This window comes from Cydia splendana, chromosome Z (assembly GCF_910591565.1).
Source record: "Cydia splendana chromosome Z, ilCydSple1.2, whole genome shotgun sequence".
Lineage (NCBI taxonomy): Eukaryota > Metazoa > Arthropoda > Insecta > Lepidoptera > Tortricidae > Cydia > Cydia splendana.
Window position 1 is genome coordinate 1,953,659 of NC_085987.1, and position 24,534 is coordinate 1,978,192.

Genomic DNA, 24,534 nt, shown 5'->3' on the forward strand with positions numbered 1-24,534 from the left:
AGTCGAAAAAATATCGTTTATAATACGAGATTTGTTTACCAACGTGCCATGCGTTTTGGCATTGTCTTATTACTATACCAGGAAGTTCTCTGGCAATAATAGTGATTTGCCATATTAAACACTGATATTAAATTAGTTAGATTATGAACGCCACGCCTATCGTGCGCGGGGAGTCATCGTGAACTATCTCGATATGTTCTTAGTTGACGGCTGTAGCCGCGAGTGTCATTTGACGTCTTTGGCGATCAAAAGTTAAAAACTAACCTGTCCGCCAACTGGTACAGCTGTGCTACCAGCTGCTGCGGATAGTCCCGCGGCGATCGCGTCACAGCCCGTGCCAGCGCCTCCGTATACGCCAATGCGCGTTCGTACTCTCCGGCGTCCACCAAACGACACGCCAGAAGGAATTTATACGCCTGAAACGTTTATTTACATATTTAAACTAAAGAATTTGTATAACTGAAACGTTTAGAAGCGAGTTCGATGCGGTGTCTAGAATTTTTAGTTGGTTTTTAATTAAGAGCTATCGCAAACAGCAAAGTGTGTATGAAAAAAGGTGCGTGTGGGTCACAGTTCGCGTTGGTGCCTCCCCGGCGACCAGAAGACAAGCCAGGGGGAATTGTACGCCACACTCTCAACTATCCATCGGTGGACCTTACGCCTTTTGTAATAAGGTCCACCGATGTACAGTAATAATTGCGGGCTTGATGCGAAATCCAGAATATTTAGTGATCGGTGAATTTTTTCCGTCTTTTTTTTAAACTGAGTAACTAAGTTATCCTCTCGCCGCACACATCAAAACTTACCAAGACAAATACAATTTTGAATATGTTAAAATAAATATTCAAAACAGAGAACGGAAATGGAAACTTTATATACGCCTCTGGGCGTCTGGAAGATATATGGGGTATGGGGTTTATAAATTGATTTTTTATGTATTGTGACTGCATCAAATAAAAATAAAAACTTAAATAAAAAGCCTCGCACTGCAACACTTGCCAATGCCACAAGCAAATGTCGGTGCAAGGTAACCACAAGGCGACGAGTAACCTTGTTTGCCACCATCATGGTAAAATAGTTCAGTTGCATATTAAGAAAACGCCACGCAAGCAAGAAATATAAAAAATCTAACGGTAAATTTACATTACCAACACATTAACAATAAAGAAACGTCAACAGCGGAATTCGATGCAGCGTATACGCAGTGATGTGTCCTATGCGTTACGATTGCTCGTTTTTCAACGTGTTTATAGCAATAGTAAATATAAAAAATTGGGAGTTAGGTACAGTCACGGACTTTAATGGCTATAAATGGCTCATTAATTAAAGTCCGTGAGTGTACAAGAGTATGTAAAATTAAACCAATCGTAACTCAAAAGAAAAAATTGTATACCATAATTTTAAGGGGTAAGAATAAATAAACTAGTGTATAATGTAATAAATAATACATTCGCATTTCATTGCTTTGATAAGATAATTAAAGATTTATTTTAAATTAAATGGGTACAGTCACCTGCAATAATATGTTACACAACGAAGGCAGCAAAAATATCTGACACGATCTTATTTGTAGAGCGTGTCACATATTTTTGCGGCCTTCGAAGAGTAACATATTATTGCAGGTGACTGTACAAACGTAATTATATGCATTGCAGGTTTTGTTTATTAATAATATAATTAATAAACAACCACCGTGCACTAGGAATTTTATCTTGGTTTTGTGCCTTCCATATCATTTCCATACATAGTATACATACACACTTACAAAAAATAAGAAGACAAGAAACAATCAAAGCAAATTGGGCAATAAAAATAAAGTATTAATATTTGATACATGCTATTACTGCTGACTGTACTTTTCTTTTAATATGCAATTAAGGAGACAATTTGAACAAACCCAAATACAATTAGGTTACGTGCTTTATCAGAGTCCCATGGCCACTTTATGTCTTCATCATCAGATCAGCTCGGTGGTCCATATTATTCTATTGTCACCCAGCTTACAAATGTGTGTGAAGTTTCTGCTCAATTGAATAATGGGAAGTGGGTCTAACTTTGAAAAGTTTACATTTACATATACAATACATCGCAATTAAATAAAAGCTTATAAAAAAGTAGAAATTAATAAAATTATCAAAGCATTTTAGTTTCATCAAAAAATCGCTGAGTTTGGTGAATAAAATAAGAATAAAATATTCGCAATGCGCTTATATGCTATAAATTGTAAGGTACGCAGAGACCACGGACTTCCACTTGCTATGATCCTGACATACCTCTTTCGCTTCCTTCACTTTCATAACACGCTCGCCGGTTTAGGGTGCTCTTAACCCGGCCTTTCTGCAGGATTTCCCCGGTCTGATCAGAAAAAGTCCGCCGGGGTCTACCTCTTCCAACTCCCGCTTCTACTTCTGCCTTATTTACGCTCTTTGTAAGCCTTCTTTCACCCATTCTTTCCAAGTGGTGAAACCATCTCAACATACCACAACATAACATAGCTCGTTCCCTATATAGCTAAGTTAACTTATAATGTTACTAACCTGCAATTCACCGATACAATAGTCCTGACTCAGCGAGAGCGCGTACTCGTATATCTCGGTAGCGAATATCGCCTCGTTAGTAGCGAGCTGGTTCAGCGAGTCGGCCCTCGAGTCGGCGAGGAGCAGCGCGAGGCGAGGCGGCGAGGTCGGCTCGGAGGGGGGCGGGGCGAATGGGGCGAGGGGGTGGCGGGAGAAGGGGACGCGGGCGGAGATGTAACAGAATTGGGCGGAGTAGAGGAGGCCGCGGGAGGTGAGGGAGTCACCTGAGGAAATAGAAAACACTTATGAACACTCTTTGCATGCCATATGTGGCGCGTCATAGTGAACCTTGTCGGAATGCACGAAGGTTGATATTGGGCTGTAGCCGCGCCGTGCCGCCTATCGTACAAAATTATAGGTAGGAAAATTTGAATCTAGCTGTATTTACGATACGAAGGTTAACATCCTGGCATATACAACGAATTTTTCAGAATTACAAGTTGAATAAAAGCTTGTAAAAAGTGGAGAGTATTCACCAAGTTGCGTAAGCGTCCTTGTTTCGTTCTCCGGTTTTGCCGAAGTGTTAGACAGTATGATGGCGGCGTGTGCACGCCAGTCACCCCACTGGAAAGAAAAACATTTGATTTATTTTTACCACAACACACCACAAGATCAAAAATAAAAATGAAACTGAATAAAAATATCAAAATACATATACAAATGTATATACATATATATGGATATAAAGCTATTAATTTTTTTATTATTTTTAGAACGCAATTATGGCTAGGACCCTATTCTTTCACTGATATGTGTTAAAATTGTTAAATATCAAACGGTGTCCCCATCTACACGAGTATATAGGCCAAAGGTATGCATTAATTTCTCTTGATTTTCCGAGGTAGGGGATCATTGGGTAGTCGGGAGGCTCGGACACCCCCTTGTAAATCAGGACCTATTAGTATAAAGCTTCCCGAGGCCCCAGCCTCCCAACTGCCCAATGGTCTCCAACCTCCCCTCCGTTATTTTCTTACCCCCTTATTCATAAACGCACTACAAGCCTCAATTAGCTAATAATCGTTTGTCCTTATCTGTCATTTTGACTTATGTATTTGTAAGAAAGGGATAAAACATAATTTAACTAAATCAGGCCCGTAAAGTTTTATGAATAAGGGGGTTAGACTTTACTATTATACAGAGTTACATATATCTTTGGTCCTGTGGGAGCTTACCTCAGACTCGGGAGGTTGGCGACCCGCCAGCGTGTGGTAAAGCGTGTGGAGCGGGTCGTTGCGCGGTACGCCGGCCACGAAGCGCGCGGCGACGGCGGCGCGCGTGCGCCGGTCCGCGTGCGCGCACAGCTGGAACGCGTGGCCCCACAGGTTGTGGGACATCGCCCATTCTGGAGGTGTGGAAAATTAAAAACATTGTAGATGCGATATTTTTTCCAAAATTTTGGAAATTAACGTTAACTGACAAGCAAGCATTGTCAGTAGTACTACTGAAGTTATCGTCAAAAATATTTTAAGATACACATTTTTATTTCTCTTTGTATATCAAGTACTTCTCGAGAGCCTAAACTCAATGTGTTTACGTTTTTCCATCGTGATGTTCCTTTGGCTACCTTCCGACTGCATCATCAGATCAGCTCCATGTTAGCATATTATTGCATCGTCACGGAAATACGGAAATACCTATGCCTAATTTCAGCTCAATCAGAGACCGAGAAGTGGTTCAAGTTTAAGTAACACATTTTGATGCACATATAGTAATATACATAAACTAGCGACCGGCTTACACGGGTAACACAAAACCTTAACAAATCACACACCTAAACCTTCCTCAAGAATCACTCTATTGATAGGTGAAAACCGCATGAAAATCCGTTCAGGAATTTTTGAGTTTACAGTGAACATACATACACACAAACAGACAGTCGCGACTGGGGACTTTGTTTTATAAGGTGTAGTGATAAATACAAAGAAATATACGCGGCGGTGTGTAAAAAGGCAGCTAATTTGAAAAATGTAGAGGTGAAGGATCGATTTCCAGTACATAACTACTTACCGATAGCCTCCTGCCTGTTTCCATAAGTCAGATATTCTCTCAGTTGGTCCAAAGCGGCCTTTTCGTCGATGCCGCTCTGCCGCGCGAAATTGGGCTCTTCGGGTGCTGTAATAAGGACCAGTTCTTAAAAATGTGGGTGTTGAAAAGAAAAGGTTAGCTCAGGTAAAGTTCATTGCCGTCCATTGGCTTTGTGACGGCCGGCATTTGCAAACTAAGATACTCGTATAATCCAAAATGCATCCTGATTGGTTATCTTTATGGGAAGGCGAAGCTAAGCCTAAACAACAACTAATAAACTGTCCTTATAATAACTATTGTTTGTCTCATTACCTGCTTTTACCCTTTTCATTGTTAAAATTAAAAATCCTAAGTGCATCGTTATTGGTTATCTGATATCTCTATGGGAGGCGGAGTTTAGCACGCTCGCAAGGCTCGAGGTAAAAATTTTCTGACTTCCGTCTAATTTCATACGTCCATTACCGCGCCAGGTGGAAATATAGGATTTACGGACCGCATCGCCTACGTGTAATAACACCTTTTACTAGCAAGTGTGATGAAAATATATTTATAGGGATTACTTACGGGTTTGCTCTGTCGCGGGTGCTCCATTGGTGTCTTCCTCTGACACACTCGATCCTCGACTATCGGCTGATGAAAATAAAACATTTACAATACGACATAATAGAAGACATGTTTAATATTAACCCCGTAAGGCCCACGGTCCTATCTGTAGTATCAATAACGTCAAAGGAACTTAAACCATTTTCAATAGGGCATATTACTGCAATGTTCTGCCGCCAGAGTGCAGCACTACCGACTCAGTAAATTCATAGACTAACTTATACATGCTATGCCTTAAACTGTTTTTTGACAAATTTTCACAGACAATAAAATATGACATTGATGCATCAAGACGGTTTGTTAACAAGGGCCTACCGGTAAACGCGAAAATCGAAATTTAGTTATCTGCCTCTTTATCGCTCGAATATGCAAGAGTGATAGAGAGATTAGATAACGAAATCTCGATTTTCTTGTTTCGCGATAGGCCATGTGATTGACGTGACGTGTGATGTGTCAATGTGGTTGAATTTCTTTTGCTTCGTTCGATTTCAAAACAAAAGAAACTTAATTAAAATTGGATTTTTGAAGGCCAATGTAACGAGGTAAATTATTAAATTTAAAAACCTCCACCGCTAATCATAAGATTTTAAACCATTTTATGCCAAAATTGCCTTACATCAGACACAACATATAGGTAACCTTAAAAATGAACTGTCATAGCATAGGGCCCATCATTCGACGCGAGGTATAATACAATTTAAAATAAAACGATATACATGGCTGTACTAACCTTGTTCCTTATTTTTCGCGTTAGAATTGAATTCATAGTCACGTTTGTTCTTCATCAAAAGCTCGGCGATGTCGATACCGACCACCACCTGCGGAATAAACTGATCACTAGCATCAACAATAAACTACCGTAAAATGGGGTGAGTAGGCGCAAAACTGACATTCAGACCTCGATAACATTTTATTTTTACATATGCAAACTGAATGGTGTATATAATAACTATAATAAGTGTTCCGGACGTTTGTATTTTAGTTTTTATTTTATTTTGGGTAGTTCCATTTCATAACTTTGACGATAAACAGGAATTCCCACCTCACCCCGTAGTCCCTCGTAATTGGGGTGAGATGGGTTTTCATACAAAGGCGATTTTGGAAGATTGTTGGATCGATTTTTTTTTATTATGAGTATTACTATAGCTCCATTTTAAATTGGAATACATTATTTTTGTAGCAGTAGCCTTAAATTCCCATCTCACCCCCCTTTCATCCCTTCTCTCCCCAATCATAGCCCAACTCTCCCCGCGAACCCTACTCACTTCATTTTACGGTACGCTCCATGTGTATAAGGACCCTTTTCTGATAAATAAATAAATATTTGGGGACAATCTTACACACATTACCAAACTAACAAAGCTTGTACTATGGGTACTAGGTGACGATACACATAATTACAGATGTAGTGCATCATTGTTTTCCATCGTATTTTCTCGGAAACGTTCGTATTTGTCACACTTCAGTCAACCTCAGTACTTTTTGTACAGAGACTGACTGAAATAGCAAGACACGTTCGTACGTTTCCGTGAAAATACTATGGAAAATAATTATGCTCTACATCTGTAAATAGATAAATACATACTTACGAGTATATACATAGAAAACACCCATGACTCAGGAATAACCGTTCACATCAGGAATGACAAAGGAACAAATATCTGTGCTCATCAAACAAATAAATGCCCTTACCGGGATTCGAACCCGGGACCATCGGCTTCGTAGGCAGGGTCACTACCCACTACCCACTAGGCTAGACGAGTCGTCATGTCAAGGTCCTGAGGTATATACAGTCACCTGTAATAATATGTTACTCTTCGAAGGCCGCAAAAATATGTGACACGCTCTTATGGTTCTACAAATAAGATTGTCAGATATTTTTGCGGGCTTCGTTGTGTAACATATTATTGCAAGTGACTGTATATGAAGCATTAAGGACCCTTCTCTGTTGGAAAGCCACATTTAGTGTCCTTACCCCATTTTGCTTGAGTAACAAAGCTAACAGCTGCCAGAGCAACACGTAACCGATGACGTCGCCGCGGCCTCCGGCGTTTCGGACGCGGCTCGCGCAGTATTCTATCACGCTCTTCTTATGGGTGACTCCTGTGGGCAAAATATGACATTTGTTATGAGATTAAAAAAATATCAATTCAATGACTAAGAATTATACATTTCAACTATTTTCTCGCGCAATACATGTACAAACAGCTACACTCCTAACTGTACATCGGTGGACCTTATTATAAAAAGCATAAAGTCCACAGTCTTCAATTCTCTTATGTCAGCGAATTAAGAACTATGGGACTAATTTTTGAGTAAGTTATACGTATGTCGAATACGCACCCATATTTTTACACTTGACTGTACATAAGGCTGAATGCATGCCCACTTTATGAATGGAATTCATTCATATAGTGGGTATGCACTTTTGCAGCTCGCTGTACATGGGTGTCATGGGTGAATCAACTTTTAAGTGTCACTCGTTGCCATGGTTACTTTCGCCTGGACAATTCTTAAGGGGCCCACTGATTACCAGTTCGCCGGACGATATCAATCAGCCTGACAGTTAAACGCAAAATTTGACAGCTCCGAACAACTGAAAGGCTGATATCGTCCGTCGAACTGGTAATCTGTGGGCCTCTTAAAAGCTCAGATTTTATGGTATTTCATTTAAATTATAACATCTATTTTTGCAGTAGGCTTAATAATAATAAGCTCTTTCCTTAAGAGGTTATCAACTGAGCATATTGGTAGAACGTGACATAAAATTGGACGGACGGACGGACAACTTACCTTTGACAAGCGGCCCGGGGTATTGGGCCCGGTCCTTCACGCTAGGGTCTGAGGCTAGCGACTCGGACAGCGAGACGATCTGGACAGTCGCGGACATTCTGTCCACGTGGACGGACGGACAACTTACCTTTGACAAGTGGCCCGGGGTATTGGACCAGCTCCTTCACGCTAGGGTCTGAGGCCAGCGACGCGGACAGCGAGACGATCTGGACGGTCGCGGACAGTCCGTCCACGTGGACGGACGGACAAGTTACCTTTGACAAGTGGCCCGGGGTATTGGACCAGTTCCCTCACGCTGGGGTCTGAGGCTAGCGAAGCGGACAGAGAGACGATCTGGACGGTCGCGGGCAGACCGTCCACGGGGTAGGACGGACGGACGACCACTATGTGGCGGGATGAGATGTTGCCCTGTGGAAAAATTTAATAGTAAGACACTGTAGTAAGAAAATAAGTAATTAAGTTACGCATTTTTTCATGTTAATAGCTTTTGTGCAAGAATAGATACTTCTCCTTCTTCTACCTAGCGTTATCCAGGCCTTTGCCAGGGTCCGCTTTCCTACTTGCTTTCCTCCACTTTGCGCGCTCCTGGTGCAAGAATAGATACTAATTTTTAATATTAATAAATGTGTTTTAGACCTAAGTTCGCGATTTTTTCCTATCGAGCGAAAGATAAGACATGAAGTTTCGAATCGATGAAGTTACTAGAGAAAGGCTTAAAAACGCACCTTAAATTATTTTTTCATGTTTCATAAAAGCAAAATGTGAGACCATTTGTGGTAGTCAGTGTTGAAATCTTACCTTAACATGAGCCGTAGAGAATTTGAACGGCGTCATCCTTTCGGAGCGTACCGTGGAATCTTCCAAATGCAGGTTCAAGGAAGCGTCGGTGTTCAACTCCCTAAAACACGGTGGACAGGTTTAATGTGATTTGGTACCCAATGGGTAATTGTGCTTCTACAGTTTTTAGGGTTCTAAGACTCCTTCAATTTAGAGTACTTGAAAGTCAACTGTGGATTGTACAATTTTTAAAAGTTTTCAAATAATTTGTTAGACCAAGTATTGAAATGTTACAGTATGTTATATATTTGTGATCTACTCACAAAGGCCTTTCATTTGGTACGCCACATGGTATATTTAAAAAAAAAATTAAAAAAAAGTTTGTACTGCCGACTTTATGACGTCACAGCAACTACCCCCACCACTTTCGCGCTTGTCGTCTCATATATTTGTGTTCAGGGCATTACACTCAATGCATCGATACCATATTCACCCATATCCGAGACGACATGAACGAAAACTAACCTAAAACCTGAGAAAAGGGCCCTCTATCACACCGTCGGTGTGATAACCGCCTTATACTAAGCCCATGAATGTTCAAAGTGAATGAGTGCAAACAAAATGGAGATGAACTGACAAGCAAGATAAGCGGTGCAGAATGATAATGCTAGTGCATTGGGGGACAAATAATACAAATATACCTGTATACCTAATACCTTATACGCATATTATCATAACTTATTTTTAATTTTTTTTTTTTTAAAGTAAGCATCATTGCTAAACTGTAGTACTAACAAACAAAAAAAGGTACACTAAATTAATTTTGTAATAAGCAGAAACGTCTGCAAACGGTACCAGAAAGTTTAGAAATAAATGAAAAATGGACAAATTCACTGTCTCGGACTCGAACTCACGACGGTGGATCACTACCCCATCGCTCTGCAAACTGAGCTTCTGACACTTCATGAGTGAGTTATATGGTTGCATCAATCGTAAGAGTATTACACTTCTTAAACGGCTACACATTTCATTTATTCCTAAACTTTAAAGGAACAACCACTATTTAAACGTAATACAACTCTATCTAATTCCATAACTTACTTGTCCGAAAGGTCGGTGCGAAGCGAAGGCGCGTCTCGAAGCGAAGCGTCATATCTCCCATAGTACCTACGGAAATATGTCTACAGTCCCGCCGAACCTTACTACGTACTTTGATATAGTTCGAGAACCGAATGCACCGAATACTGTACTGCACTTCTAAATACTGTATGGACCAATCCATTTAGGGCAAGTCCAAAAAAGATAGATGGAACTTTGATTTTTTGCCCTTATATACAGACACTGATAGTTAGATGAGTGTTAGATTATATAATAAGAGCTCTCTTTTTAATGTATTATTATCAGAGACAAGAATTTTCGCGGCAAAACAAAAGACTGTCGCATTCTAGCTAGTGTTTATCGATATCGAGTATTTATATTTAAAAAAATCGTGCCCATATTTTTACAATCAAATTATTATATTTAAAGTTCACGTTTTTTTTTCTTTAATTTATATTAATAGGTAAGGGCTAAAAACTTATTTAACTTATTTTGCTCAGTTAGGTTTACAATCTTGCAAAGCATAGTTGTAGAATAGTTCGCCGTTCGTTGGCAATTTACTTATTTTTCAAATTTTTCATGACATAACATTTAACTTTTTTATACTAAAGTGTAGGTCACTTTGCTATTTCTTTATTTCTGTTTGATCTAACGATAATTGTAATAAAAACTTAATGATTAAAAATAAATACCTATTTGAATAATTAATTATCTTTTCTACGTCGAAGTTAAACTATACTCTAATCGTTGGAGATACAGTTCAAAATAGAATGATTTTGTGTGAAAAAGCATTGATACCCTTATACTATCACAAATGCGTGTTTATTACAATACAGGGTGGAATTTTTAATGTGATACAAAAGCGTTTACCTCAGCTGATAAGATCATACAAAAACTTGTTTAAAAAATTGCAGTTATGAACGGCCAGATTTTATCGTGAATTTAGAGAATTCACTACAGATGAAGTGCATAATTGTTTTCCATCGTATTTTCTCGGAAACGTTCGTATTTGTCATGTTACTTCAGTCAACGTCAGCACTTTTTGTACCGAGACTGACTGAAATAGCAAGACACTTTCGTACGTTCCCGTGAAAATACGATGGAAAACAATTAGGTATACACTACCCCCCTTTTTCATAAACGTTTACTAAAGTTGACAAGCCGATAATAATCGTTTGTCCCTTTCCGACGTATTGGTATGATGGAAAGAGACAAACGATTATTATCGGCTTGTTAACTTTAGTAAACGTTGATGAATAAGGGGGTTAGTGTATACCTTCACTATTTGTATCACGTTAAAAAATCACTCTGCAAGTGTTTATATGCAAGCGACCCTTATCGAGTGAGCGATGATGCAGTAACACTCTTAACTGTCCATCGGTGGACCTTATGCCTTATGTAATAAGGTCCACGAACTATCAGTTAACAGTGTGGGCGATGGTACGGCGGGAAATGTCAATGTCGCGTGAAAACTGGGATATCTATCGCAAAGCGGTAACTGTTATTTTAAAAGCAACCGTAATCGGTGGTGATAAGGTTTAGATTTCATCGGAACTTTGCGATAGATATCCTTTAAAATGCTTGAAGCATATGATTATTGCAAAAACACAATCAAAATTCATAATCACAAAACAAAAAATCCTGTATTTACATAGACAAAGGAATACTATAATGTATAGAATTAAGAAAAGACGCTTATCATGAGGATTTTCGTATATTGGCCCGCCTGTTACTTCTCTATTCTCTCTCGCGCGTAATTAAAATGCTGTCCCGCCCATGACGACGGCGGTCAATGACACTTTACGAGCGGCACAGCAATATAATTATGCGCGTACGATAGAGATTGGAACAGGCGGGCCAATGTAAGAAATTCCTCGTGCTACGCGTCCTTTTCTTTGGTACAAAATACATCCAAATCTAAAACTGGTTGATGGGGAACTGAATAAACTTACGCTAACGTTTGAGAATCCGGTAATTACAATTGGACAACTTGACAATGAGCCATATCTGACAACCAGTACAGTTGTCAGATATGGCTCCAGCATTTTTCATTACTTTACACGTACGTTTCTTAGTATTCCCTTGTTTATGGTTTAACCCCCTTATTCATAAAACTTTACGGGTTTGATTTAGTTAAATTATGTTTTATCCCTTTCTTACATATACTTAACCTCGTAACTCCCCGCGTACAAAGAGACAAACGATTATTGTACAAGTACAAATTAAATTCGAGTTTGAACTCATAAAGAAATAAAAGAAAGTTCCAAATTCAAAAGCGCAAAAAAAAACAACGGGTTGCACTCCGGGAGTGCCGACAGAAGTGAAAACTCAATGACTAGTCCAAAATGTCTGCAGCACTATGTATAATTGTCCCATAATCCTTTCTATTGAACAACTTTAGTTCCGAAATTGCTGGCCAGTGAGCTTAAATTTTTAGCGTTAATTGTTTAAAATTCGAATAGAAATTGTAAAGTTACCTTGCAGACCTCGCATCTAAATATATTTGGTCATGATATTTATAGTTTTATTCACCAGTACTAGAGTTCACTTTTATTAGCGATTTCATCAAGATGTAGCTTTATTGAATTATATTGGAGTGATATAAAGTTAGAATGTAACTGTGAGATACTCGTATTTCAGCCCGTACAAGATTAGAACATTGAGCTTTATTGCTTAATATAAAAGTCCAGTTTTAAATAATTGACCTGATTATGATACGTTATGACTAAAGTTCTTTGGTGAATAACATTGTCCGTCACACATGACATAACGTCACGCAAGCGCCCTGCGCCGCCTACATGAAACAGCAGGCTCAGGCATACATTTTCGCCGTGCGGTAGAAAGAGAGGAAAGATGCCTTACGCGTTACGCCTTACGCTGTCTCAAGTTTATCATTTTTTCCCCGCCTCACAAAGTGCTCAGCGCCGCTAAAGAAGTTTTCACTTCAAAATTGCCCTGGGTCTTACGAGGATAAGTCAAAATAACAAATGAAGACAAACGATTATTAGCTAATTGAGGTTTGAAGCGCGTTTATGAATAAGGGGGTTAGTCAATGATTTAATAACATATCTTATACTCTGGTTGTATGATACATTTTTGCTATAACTTGATTGCTTATTAAATACCAAAAGATCTATAAACGCGTTGCCGATGCAATTTTCAATTATTTTGTAATTATGGCAATTTGAAGCTTATTTACGTCTTTTTTTCGTCATTGTTGTCTTAAACAATGTTGTTACAAAACGTTATTAATATTTAAATGTAAAACAATACAGTCAGCACCAGAAGTAGTTAACGTTAAAAATTACTTAGAAACGCTATTCTTTTATCTTCAAATGCATAATTGTTTGCCATCGTATTTTCTCGGTAACATTCGTATTTGTCATGCTACTTCAGTCAACCTCAGTATTTTTTGTTCCGAGACTGACTGAAATAGCAAGACACGTTCGTACGTTTCCGTGAAAAAAAAAACGATGGAAAATAATTATGCACTAGATCTGTAGGGTGGCACTTTTCATACACAAGTGACTAAAATATAAAAATAATATGTAATGTATCTACACCACTGGGGATTCTCACGGCGTTGTATCCTCATTAGTCTAAATGTACATATTCGCTGCAATCTAATTTGAACCTTTCATGAAACAAATAAAGTAGTATTTCTTTTGATTCATTGCGTTTTAAAACAAACGAAATTCGTTCCAATTTACTTATAGAACAAGGTTAGTAAACTTTCTATGGTGGGTCTTACGAGGGTATGAGGACTTCTTCTATAGTCTTCTTTATTTACTTGACTATGATAAAACTTGTTTCCGATTTGTTTTTCCCTTAAGACAACAATGACGTTTAACCCGCGCGTTTAAAACGCTCTAAGATACTACAGCGATCAACAATGTCCCCGAAGCGCGTGAAGTGACAAGCCAAATACCACTCTAACCGTGTACACTTACGTGTCAGTTCCCTTCAGCCCGTTGGCGCTCGAGCGGCCGGAATGTACGCTGCCGCCCTCTGCGCCTCTGTTGTCGTAGCCGAGAGCGCCGTAGCCTGAAAACACTTAGTAGGTTGCAGTCACAGACTACACAGACACCGCATTATGAGCGTTCACAAAGAGCACTAAAATAGGTTACCACACATAGGTACAATTTTACTTGTAAAGTGCTACGATTCGAACAACACAACTGAGTTCTATTCTACGCAATTATATACTATAATAGCCCAGGTACACCACTAAAGCTTAATTTTCGTAAATATTTTTTCACTTCTCATGCTCAAAAAGTGCACCTTTATGTCGTGCGTAGACGACATAAAATCGCATTTTATGCTCTAGAGCATAAAAGTAAAATTTTCTTCTAAGGCTAAGGTAATCGGTCTCAACAGCCAAACAGTTAAAACATATTGCACAATTTTACTGAGCAATAAAATTGTGTAGATGACAAAACTTGTTATATTATTTTATTTTTGCTACAATTTATTAGAAATCCGTATTTTCTGTCATAAAATTTAGTAAATCACATAAAATAGGAGTCGATTATCGTTCAAAAATGCTCCGAAATGTTTGACTTGGCAGAAAACCAAGCGTCGAAACTCTAATCACATGTTGAAAATTAAAAAAAAAAAATTTAAAAGTTAGTTGGCGGGAATTGGTTATGTATTATGTTCTTTCGCTTTACGACAATTTCGTGGTGTAAATTGCCGTGAAAAATATAATTTTATTTTCCTCGCAATCGAAGTGAAAAGCAGAGTGTACAACAAGGGCATAAATGTCCATTTTACCCTCGTCTACTATTTTGGTCTTCGCTTCGCTCAGACCAAAAAATTGCCTCGGATAAAAAGTCTACTATTAAAACACACGAGTACTGGTCGTAAATGTGGGCGCAACTGATATAAGCGGTCGCGCTCCCATACTAAATTAGTACGAGGCGCTTATGTGTCGCCGCGATTGTCTTATGTGCTCCCTTAAGTAGTTGAGGTTGTCTGTGATCTTACCTTGCAAGGCAGTATTTTTACTGGCCGCGGCGAGATGTTCAGGTGGCGGGGGTGTCGGCGGTTGCCCGGCCATGATTTGCTTGTATATCTGCATGTAAGGGGGTGAGGTTTCCATATAGCTAGTGGGGTTACTAGGCTTACAGTTACACCAACCTTGCATGGCGGTAATTTTTCTGGCCGCGGCCAGATATTCAGGTGGCGGGGGTGGCGGCGGTTGCCCGGCCATGATTTGCTTGTATATCTGCATGTAAGGGGGTGGGGTTTCTATATAGCTAGTGGGGTTACTAGGCTTACAGTTACACCAACCTTGCATGGCGGTAATTTTTCTGGCCGCGGCCAGATATTCAGGTGGCGGGGGTGACGGCGGTTGCCCATGGTTTGCTTGTATTCTCGTATCTCCATGTAGCTAGTGGGGTTACTAGGCTTACAGTTACACCAACCTTGCATAGCGGTGATTTTGCTGGCCGCAGCCAGATATTCAGGTGGCGGGGGTGGCGGTGCTTGCCCAGCCATGACTTGCTTGTATATCACCATGTAACGGGTGGGGTTTTCGTGTAGTTATTGGGGTTACTAGCGAATATAGACCTTAACTAACCTTGCATAGCCATGATTTGCTTGTATACTCGTATCTCCATCTAGCTAGTGGAGTTACTAGGCTTACAATTACACTAACCTTGCATGGCGGTGATTTTGTTGGCCGCGGCCAGATACTCGGGTGGTGGGGGCGGCGGCGGCTGCCCGGCCATGATTTGCTTGTATACTCGTATCTCCATCTAGCTAGTGGAGTTACTAGGCTTACAATTACACTAACCTTGCATGGCGGTGATTTTGTTGGCCGCGGCCAGATACTCGGGTGGTGGGGGCGGCGGCGGCTGCCCGGCCATGATTTGCTTGTATACTCGTATCTCCATCTAGCTAGTGGAGTTACTAGGCTTACAATTACACTAACCTTGCATGGCGGTGATTTTGTTGGCCGCGGCCAGATACTCGGGTGGTGGGGGCGGCGGCGGCTGCCCGGCCATGATTTGCTTGTATATCTCCATGTAGCGGGTGGGGTTGGTGAGGCGTAAGTGCTCGTAGTACTGGTATTGTTGGCGTTGGAGCGCGTACGGGTCTGAGTATACGCTGCCGTAGCCTGAAATATGAAAATTATTTACTGATTATTTTTGACACCCTTTCCTCACTGTTTTTTTTTTTATAATTACGTTTAAAACTAAGCAATTCGATTAGACCTGGTCTACAGATCCCTAAAATTATATGTAACTTTTTCCGAATTCCCATTTTCATCTTTTTTAAGGTTCCGTACCCGAAGGCTAAAAACGGGATCCTATTACTAAGACCTGACCGTCCTGAGAAGTCTGTATCTCATGAACCGTGATAGCTAGACAGCTGAAGTTTTCACAGATGATGTATTTCTGTTGCCACTGTAACAACAAAGACTTTTTTGTATTTTGTATCTGTATTTTTTATGTAATTCGACATTAAGAGACCATATACATCTCTTAGTAATTGTAATACGTTAGATTGAATTCTTAGTTTTATTTTATAAAATTGTTGATGTTATTATTTTTGCATGTATGTAAATTCAATGATGACGTGTAAAAGTGCCCTTGTGGCCTATTTGCTGAATAAATGTTGATGTTTGATGTTTGATGTAAAAACTACGGAACCGTCGGTGGGCGAGTCCGACTCGCACTTGTCCGGTTTTCTTTAGTATATGACATCTATTTTAGTTTATTTCGTAATTTCCATACTTTTGAGCTGTTATGCTAGCCTTACCATCGTAGTACGCATCAGTACGGTGCCGACGCCTATGTCTGTCGCGCTCCCGGTCCCTGTCAGACCGACGGCGGGAATCTGTCGACGCGAGCGTATCGTTCAACTCGTCGTCGGTGGGACCCGCGTCGCGGGACTCCGCGCGAGAGGGAGACGAGTACGGGTCGCCTGGAAGAGATAGATATATTAGAATATGAGGAAAAGTTTTTACAGTGTATGGTTGAAAGATTATCGGAGCGGTAAAGGCGCTCACAATTATCTGAATACGGCTCTATTGTAAAGGGTGCGTGTTTAGATATTTTTGAGAACTGGTATCCGATGGCGACGGTACGAAGATGATATGCTGCAGTATTTATTAAGTAAAGTTCCCGGTGTACAGGCAGTGGGCCAGCAGTGGGCTAACATAAGTATCCAGTTTTCTATACAGCTAGTATTCCGAGCCTACTTTTTTCCTATAAGGATCGGAAGAGCTAGTGATTCTGAGTAGAATAAAAAATCCCTGAAAAAAGTGACGTATTATTTATGAACGCAACTTTACAACTTTAAATAAAATGGTTCAGCCACGTCTTTATATATTTTGTAATTCATTTAAATGGAGTTCACAATCGCTATAGGTACAATACAAACCGATGTTGAAAGTTAACCTTGTTGCCGTACCACTGACGCCACGGGGGTAAAATTTAGTTTTGTGAATAAATAATGCCAACCTAAAAGTAGGCTGTTTTTCAGTAGATTTTTATCAAAAAACGATCGACGTCTAATGCCGTCTTTGGCGTCGTTGTCACGAATTTGCGTTGACGTCAATTGCCGTCTGTGGCGTTCAAAAGGTTAAATTAGGCGATTGTAGTGAGAGCACCCAACGAAAGATTATTTAATGTTGTGGATAATCAACAATTTTACAAACATGATATTTGTTAATAATTATGCATTTGCTTATGATATGTACAATTTGATGTGAAATGGAAATGACCTGAACTGAACCATAATTTCCCCACCATCCCCCAAAATAGCAGATAAAATAAAAAAAAATAAAAAATAAAAATAAAAAAAATATAATAAAATAGTAGTTTATGTGACTGCTACATAATGAAAGTCATTAAAACACGAGTGTAGGTTGCAACTGCTACAGATGTACTGCATAATTATTTTCCTTCGTATTTTCACGGAAACGTACGAACGTGCCTTGCTATTTCACTCAGTCTCGGTACTGAGGTTGACTGAAATAGCATTAAAAAATACGAACGTTTCCGAAAAATACGATAGAAAGCAATTATGCACTATATTAGTACAAATTAAATAAAAACATCACACGAGTGTGATCGAATGGCGGTCGTAACATACGGTTCTAAACACATCATAGGAAGCTTAATATATGTGTAGAAATATAAAATTAATACTCAGCCATAATGCCCCCATTCCCCGCCTCGGAAATAATGGTGTATGTAACTATCTATAGATAACAGCCATATCTATACAATAATATTCACCATGTGGTGAACCTTTAAAACGTAATGTTTGAAAAATGTATAGATATTTTTGACGTGTTAATGCGACCACACGCATGCATTCACAAATACCTTTTATATCGGGGTCTTTGACGTCACCCGAAAACGTCACGACTGCAAAATAAATAAATAAATATACTAAAAATATTAATATACTAAATTGGCTTGATTTCCATGATATTTGGATACTGGGCGAAATCTCACGCGCGACGTGCTCAGTATGACACGTGAGAATCGTATTATTAAAATGATTTATTAACTTAATACAATTTATTTAAGAATGTATATGTCTTTTTAACTGTTTAATATTTGTTTATTTAAAATAAATATAATGTGAGTGAGGAAGAATGTTTTAACTAAAAAAATATTTAATTTATTGTGTTAATCTTTGTACCTTTATTGTTTGTGTTGTTGTAATATGGATATCTTGACCGAAATAAAAGCTTTTAATTGAATTATAAAAACTAAAGGGAGCGTGCATGAACTGTAGAGGGCAGCACATGAATCCCCTGTTTATTGGCGCGATATTCATTGTCACTGTGACAAGGTACGATACGGTAGGGAAATTCAATTCTTTTATTTAATCTCTTTTCTTTTCTTTTATTCTTTTATTTACTTTTTTTGTTTTTATTTTCTTTTCTTTTATTGTACTAGTACTGGCCTAGATAAATCGGATATGTATTGAATTGATTTAAGATAACTGGCCGATATTGTTATCGTGTTCACACGCAATCTGTGAGATATGGACGTGCCCGGCGTGAGATAAGCATTTTACGAGTAAATGAAATAAGTTCTTTTTAGGGATCTGCTTTGTGATATCAATGGATTTTATATTTCTCCTAATCCTAAGTATTTGTCTAAAACCAAGACTTGTTCTGATTTCCAATATATGAAAGATTTCAGAGACACAATAATATCTACATTTACATCTTACAGATGCCAATTCAAACGTGCACTGACATCAAACTGATATTGGAAATATTGGAATCATATCAGTTACAGAAGTAGTGCATAATTATTTTCCATCATATTTTCACGGAAACGTACGAACGTGTCTTGCTATTCCAGTCAGTCTCGGTACAAAAAGTACTGAGGTTGACTGAAGTAGCATGACAAATACAACAGTTGCCGAGATAATACGATGGAAAACAATTATGCACTAAATGTGTAGCTGCCATAGAGATAGGAACAGGTGGATCATTGTAAGAAATTATTCGCATTGGCGTCCTTACTTTGTTGCACCAAATCGCCTGTCACCGTTAAAACGTTCGCTAAATTTTATTGTACAGGAAGTTCCATAGTTCACTGCTGAGTGACGTTGATCAGTCTGTCAAGTGTGGTTGGTGCAACTGGCCCTTAGTCATGTAATACTTTTATCAGTCGCAAACCTGTCCTGTCCTCATCCCTCCTCAAGCGGTTGGGGTCAATGTCCCTTCAGCCGTAGCAGTCTTTCGTCGTAGAACAGGTAGCCTCAACTACTAGACGGTGCACATAAGACGATCGAGGCCACCACACATAAGCGCTCCCGTACTAATTTAGTATGGGAGTGCAACCACCTAGTTATGTTGCGCCCACAATTACGACAAGTGTGGCTACCACCAGTTTGGCACTGGCATAAAAACGCTATCGAGAACGTAACTTACTTTCTATGCATCTCGCTCGTACTCGCATGTTAGTGAGAGCGAGATGTATAGAAAGTAAATTACGTAGACGTTAGCGTATATGTCAGTTTTGACACTGTTAGTGGCTCATGGTACTGGTATTGTCATGTAAATTAAAAATATGTACATAAATTATGGCTCAGGGGTGTACCTGGGTTATTATAGTTATAAAATGGTGTTGAATAGAACTCAGTTGTGCTGCTCGAATCGTAGCATTTTACAAGTAAAATTGCGCCTATGTGTGGTGACCTTGTACTCTTTGTGGACGCATAATGCGGTATCTGTGTAGTCTTTGTACTAACCTCTTCTATCCTCGTCTCTCCTCAAGCTTCCATATTTGCGATTGGGGTCAATGTCCCTGTAGCGTCCGTAGCGACGTCGCTCGTCGTCGTCGTAGCGACGGTCGCGCTCGATCGTATTGTAGCGATGGCGGTCGTCGTAACGACGGTAGTCGTCCGGGCGGGGAGGCTTGGACGAGTACGAGCCTTCGCGGTAACGTCTACAATCAAATTTATATGGTGTCGGTCAAAATCATAATTAAATTAGTAAGATTGTCACATCAGTCGCGTGGGGCGCGACATCGTTAATCTTATAGCAATGGACGAAGGTTGATATTAGGATGTAGCCGCGCGCGTCTGTTGAAGCCGTTGGCGGTCAAGGGTTTAACAATTTTATCGCGTACTGTATTTTTATTCAAACAGTTATCTACTCTTCATTAAGATATGTTTAAAGTCTCAACGAGTTGCGTTGTATCCCATTTCACCTACAGTCTACATCAGCATATCAGCTCGATATGTTATCATAATATTGCATTGTCACTGGTTTTACTTAAGTATGCCAAATGTAAACCCAATTGAGTATCAATAAGTGGTCGAAAACGGTTTGAATAATTTGAAGACCACGACCCATAGAAATTTGAACACCACATACGCACTTTGCAGGTCACAATTTTATAAAAATGATACAAAACAAGAGTAAATAGAACGATTTTTCTTACCTGCGTTCTCTTTCCCTGTCGCTATAGTAATCCGTATCCTCAGTCTCATACCGACGACTCCTCGTGCCGCGGCGATATTTCCTACCCTCAGGACTCGCCTCTTTTTCTCTCCCATCTCTCCTATCCCTCCTATCCTTGTCATCTCGCTCTCTCCTCCCGGGCCTCCCATCTCTATCATACTTCCTGTCCCTGGAGTATCTCCCATCATCCCTATCCTTGTCTCTCGAGGACTTATGTTTTCTGTCCCTCCTTGGGCTCGATTTGATTCTATCTCGCTCTGAATCCTCTCCCGACGTCCTGTTGATAGATTGACGTCGCGAGCTTGATACCGGATGGTCGTTCTCGGATAAGTCCGTCTTTCTGTCCGTTCCTGGATCTGTTGCGTTGGTATCAGCGCCATCGAAGTGTTCTCTGGTATAAGTTAAATCAGAAGCCGCGACGGCGCTTAGATCCTGAAGATTCTCTCCTTCCATCATGACTTCCCGTTGTTGCTCTTCTGGAGGTCCATTATAATCGGAGGATACGTCATTAGAACTTCCGCGGACGTTGAAAGGGTTCCTAGGTGGTTCCGAATAGTCTGAACCGTCCACGTTCTGCTCTCGTATATCAGAAGGTCCGGCGTTCGGGTAATCATGGTCCACACCTGTTACGACCCTGTGCTCGTTGTAACCAGCTTGGTATTGAGGGTATTCGTCGTTGCTCGGTTCGCCGGGCACCATCCTGCCTATGGGTCGTGTTCTTTGAGGTTGGGAGTAGTCGGGGGTCTGTTGACCGTCGGCTTGGCGGTACGGGCGGGGATTCTCGTCCGTCGGCTGACCATCTATGTGTCTATCCATGTAGTTGTCCGGTTGGTTGTAGGAGTTGTCTGCTTCAGTCTGCTGTCCCGGCACCATGCGAGCTAAACCTGGCGGGGGCTCGTCCGCATTAGACTCCTGTTGGCCTACGACCATCCTCCTTAATCCCGGTGGAGGCGGCAAGCCCCTACTGAAATCAGTATTCTCATAATCACCCGTAGACAGATGTGCCGTCTGCAAATACTCGTTCCTATCGTTCTGTGGCGCGACTTCCAAATTATCTGGTACTTGTGGATTAACTTGCAGTGGTCTGAAAGCCACCTGAGGCTGGTCTGGGCGTTCAGAATTGTCCGGAGTCGTTTCTAGGTTCGCTCCAAAGCCTACTGGAGTTCTATGCTGGACTTTGTTGACTGCTGCCGGCGAATTCAAGGCCGTCATCCCTGGGAAAGGTTGATTAGGCGTGGTGGATTTACTAGGAGTGCTTTTATGGGAGAACGAGCCAGTGTTTTTAAACGGGTTCTGGCTTGACGCCGGGAAGTTAGTAGGGGGTAGTGGTAAGTTTGAGACGGGAGGAGGAAGTATACTGGCAGGGGACCTTGACGGCGAAGGCGCCTCATGTCGCTCCTGTGCCTCATCGTTAGCGATGCTCATTTCTTGCAGCGAAGAAGCGAGCTCGTCAGGTTTCCGGTCCCTTCGCTCGATCTCTTCAACAGTCGGCGTAGGCCAATCGATGGGGGGCATTAGCTCTTCCCCGTGGAAATTGAAGTTAGTTGTATCGTTATGCCCCGGGCTACTTTTCGTAGAATTCCTAGATTGATTTTCGCTCCGATAGGTGCTTTCAGAGTGGAGTGGATCGCTGGATTCCTGAGACATTTGGGATTCGATGGACCACTGAGGTGTTAAGTCAGAATTCAACCTTTTCCCAAGCGCTAAGTTTGGCAGCCTTTCCTTAACCGCCTCCTTATCGCTTAGCTTGACATCCTCTTTGGGTGGTTCAGGTTTGAGTTCTTGAGTCTCATTAGGTTTCTCTTCTTTCTTGTCTTCCATAGACCAGTTCCAAGTATCGGTTGAAGCGAAACTTTCTTCTATGACATTTGCGTTGTTGAATGCTTGGGGTTGGTTTTGGGCAGCGAGTTGGGCCTGTTTGGCTGATTCGTCCCAGCCCCAGTCCCAGTTGTCTTCCCAGGCATCTGTGTGGCCCTGTGGAGGCTGGTTCGGTTGGTTTGGGTAGTATTGGTAGCCAGGTTGGGGTTGGTAGCCTGGGTAATTCTGGTTGTAAGGTTGCTGATACATTTGGTTGGCGTTAGGGTACTCCGGTTGGAAGGGGTATTGTTTGTATTGTTGCTGTTGTTGTTGTGGTATTTGTTGTTGTTGTGGTTGTTGAGGCCACTGTTGTGGTGGCGCCCCTGCGTAGCCCGGATACATGTTTTGTTGGTTATTGAATTGCTGTAACAAATAATATAAGTTTCAGTGATAAATTAGTTTTTATAATAAACAACTTCTACCTACTCTACAATACTAGATGAATATCGCCTTGAATAGAATGATGATGGTGATAATTAAGTCTCGTAACCAAACCTACAAAAGCACAATAATTTCAAGAGTGAAGCAAACACACTCGCTGCTGGCTGCAATGTCTCGGGCGAGGCACGTCTCCACACACCGAACTGCTTCGCGCGGCAATTTCCTCGCCAGCAGTGTGTGGACCCACCTAATGGCTTTTTATTCATTGTATAAAAAGATAAATACATAATGTACGGTTCTGCTCAATCTAGCATAATATTTGGTAAACCTTTTTGTAAGAAGTTACTATATGGCAGACATATAACAAGGCATGATGAAAAAAGAAACCTCAATATGAGAAGAAAAATAATAACATAATAGGGTAATTGCGTCAGTTTACCGTCCAGTGTCAGTTTCCGTCCACTTGACGGATTAGCAAATAATACAATTCATATTTTTTGTTTGCTACTTGCGAAATATAATTTCTATGTAGATAGATAAATTGTTTAGATATTAACGATTGCAATAAATCCAAATTTGTGTAGCAATGAAGGTTTATATTCAAATTTCGTCAAGTGGGCGAAAACTAGATCCAGACGAAAACTAGCGCAATGACCCTATAACAAGTAAGGAAAAGATGGCAGAAGCAATGAAAAGATTCGCCCAGCAAATAATATTCAGAAGCATTTTACTAGAATGTTGCTACAAAAGCTGCCTTTTTATACATCAGAGAATAGGCTAGATCAGCGGTCGGCAACCAGCGGCCCGCGGGCCGCATGCGGCCCGCCAATCTCTCGCTTGCGGCCCGCGAGCCTCCCTGGCTACTTTGTATGTAATACTGACGAACGACAATGTCTGCTAAAGTCACAAATATTACCAAAGTGAATCGCTCATCTTCGTTAACTACTATGTGGCCCTTGCCTGGGCTAGATGACAAATTTCCATTTATGGTATCAATCGATCAGGTTTGTTTTTAGGATCAAATGTCTATATGGGACCCATTGCATTAAAGCAATACAAAAGTCAGAAATGATAGTCAAAGTCCGACAGTCGTACTTCACTCGCAAAACGCTCCTAACAAAACGATAAGTGAACGTGACGTCAAGGTCACTAAGAGTCCATCTTGAAGTATGGACAAAATAAGAAAATTGCGTTTTTGTCGGTGAAATATTGCGTTTACGTATATAGTTGCTATACAATCTTTTTTTGGATAAAATCTAAGGAATAAATGACTAAATAAATGATATGATATGATATGATATGATATGATATGATATGATATGAATCGAATGGTACCTTACTTATTTCGTTTTTTAAAGTTAAAAAAAAAATTATATTTTGAAACTTTCAGGTCCTGTATTTTTGTATTATATCCATATATTATTTTAATATCCACATTATTGTGATAAATTGCTCATTTGCTATCTATTTTACTGGATT

General features: G+C 40.3%; 1 protein-coding gene across 1 annotated transcript in view; it reads right to left on the reverse strand.

Annotated features, from left to right (window-relative positions):
- LOC134805014 (uncharacterized) overlaps positions 1-24,534 on the reverse strand; it is a 53,516-nt gene that overhangs the window by 27,712 nt on the left and 1,270 nt on the right. Inside the window, exons 2-19 of the mRNA XM_063778297.1 lie at positions 20,798-23,037; positions 20,103-20,299; positions 18,212-18,253; positions 16,638-16,802; positions 15,804-15,993; positions 15,012-15,130; positions 13,823-13,916; positions 9,876-9,941; positions 8,796-8,895; positions 8,252-8,405; positions 7,180-7,307; positions 5,935-6,022; positions 5,166-5,231; positions 4,584-4,688; positions 3,749-3,918; positions 3,053-3,140; positions 2,538-2,800; positions 265-416 (exon numbers count right to left, since the gene is read on the reverse strand). Of these exons, the coding sequence (XP_063634367.1) occupies positions 265-416; positions 2,538-2,800; positions 3,053-3,140; positions 3,749-3,918; positions 4,584-4,688; positions 5,166-5,231; positions 5,935-6,022; positions 7,180-7,307; positions 8,252-8,405; positions 8,796-8,895; positions 9,876-9,941; positions 13,823-13,916; positions 15,012-15,130; positions 15,804-15,993; positions 16,638-16,802; positions 18,212-18,253; positions 20,103-20,299; positions 20,798-23,037 (4,427 nt within the window). The remainder of the gene's footprint in view (positions 1-264; positions 417-2,537; positions 2,801-3,052; positions 3,141-3,748; positions 3,919-4,583; positions 4,689-5,165; positions 5,232-5,934; positions 6,023-7,179; positions 7,308-8,251; positions 8,406-8,795; positions 8,896-9,875; positions 9,942-13,822; positions 13,917-15,011; positions 15,131-15,803; positions 15,994-16,637; positions 16,803-18,211; positions 18,254-20,102; positions 20,300-20,797; positions 23,038-24,534) is intronic.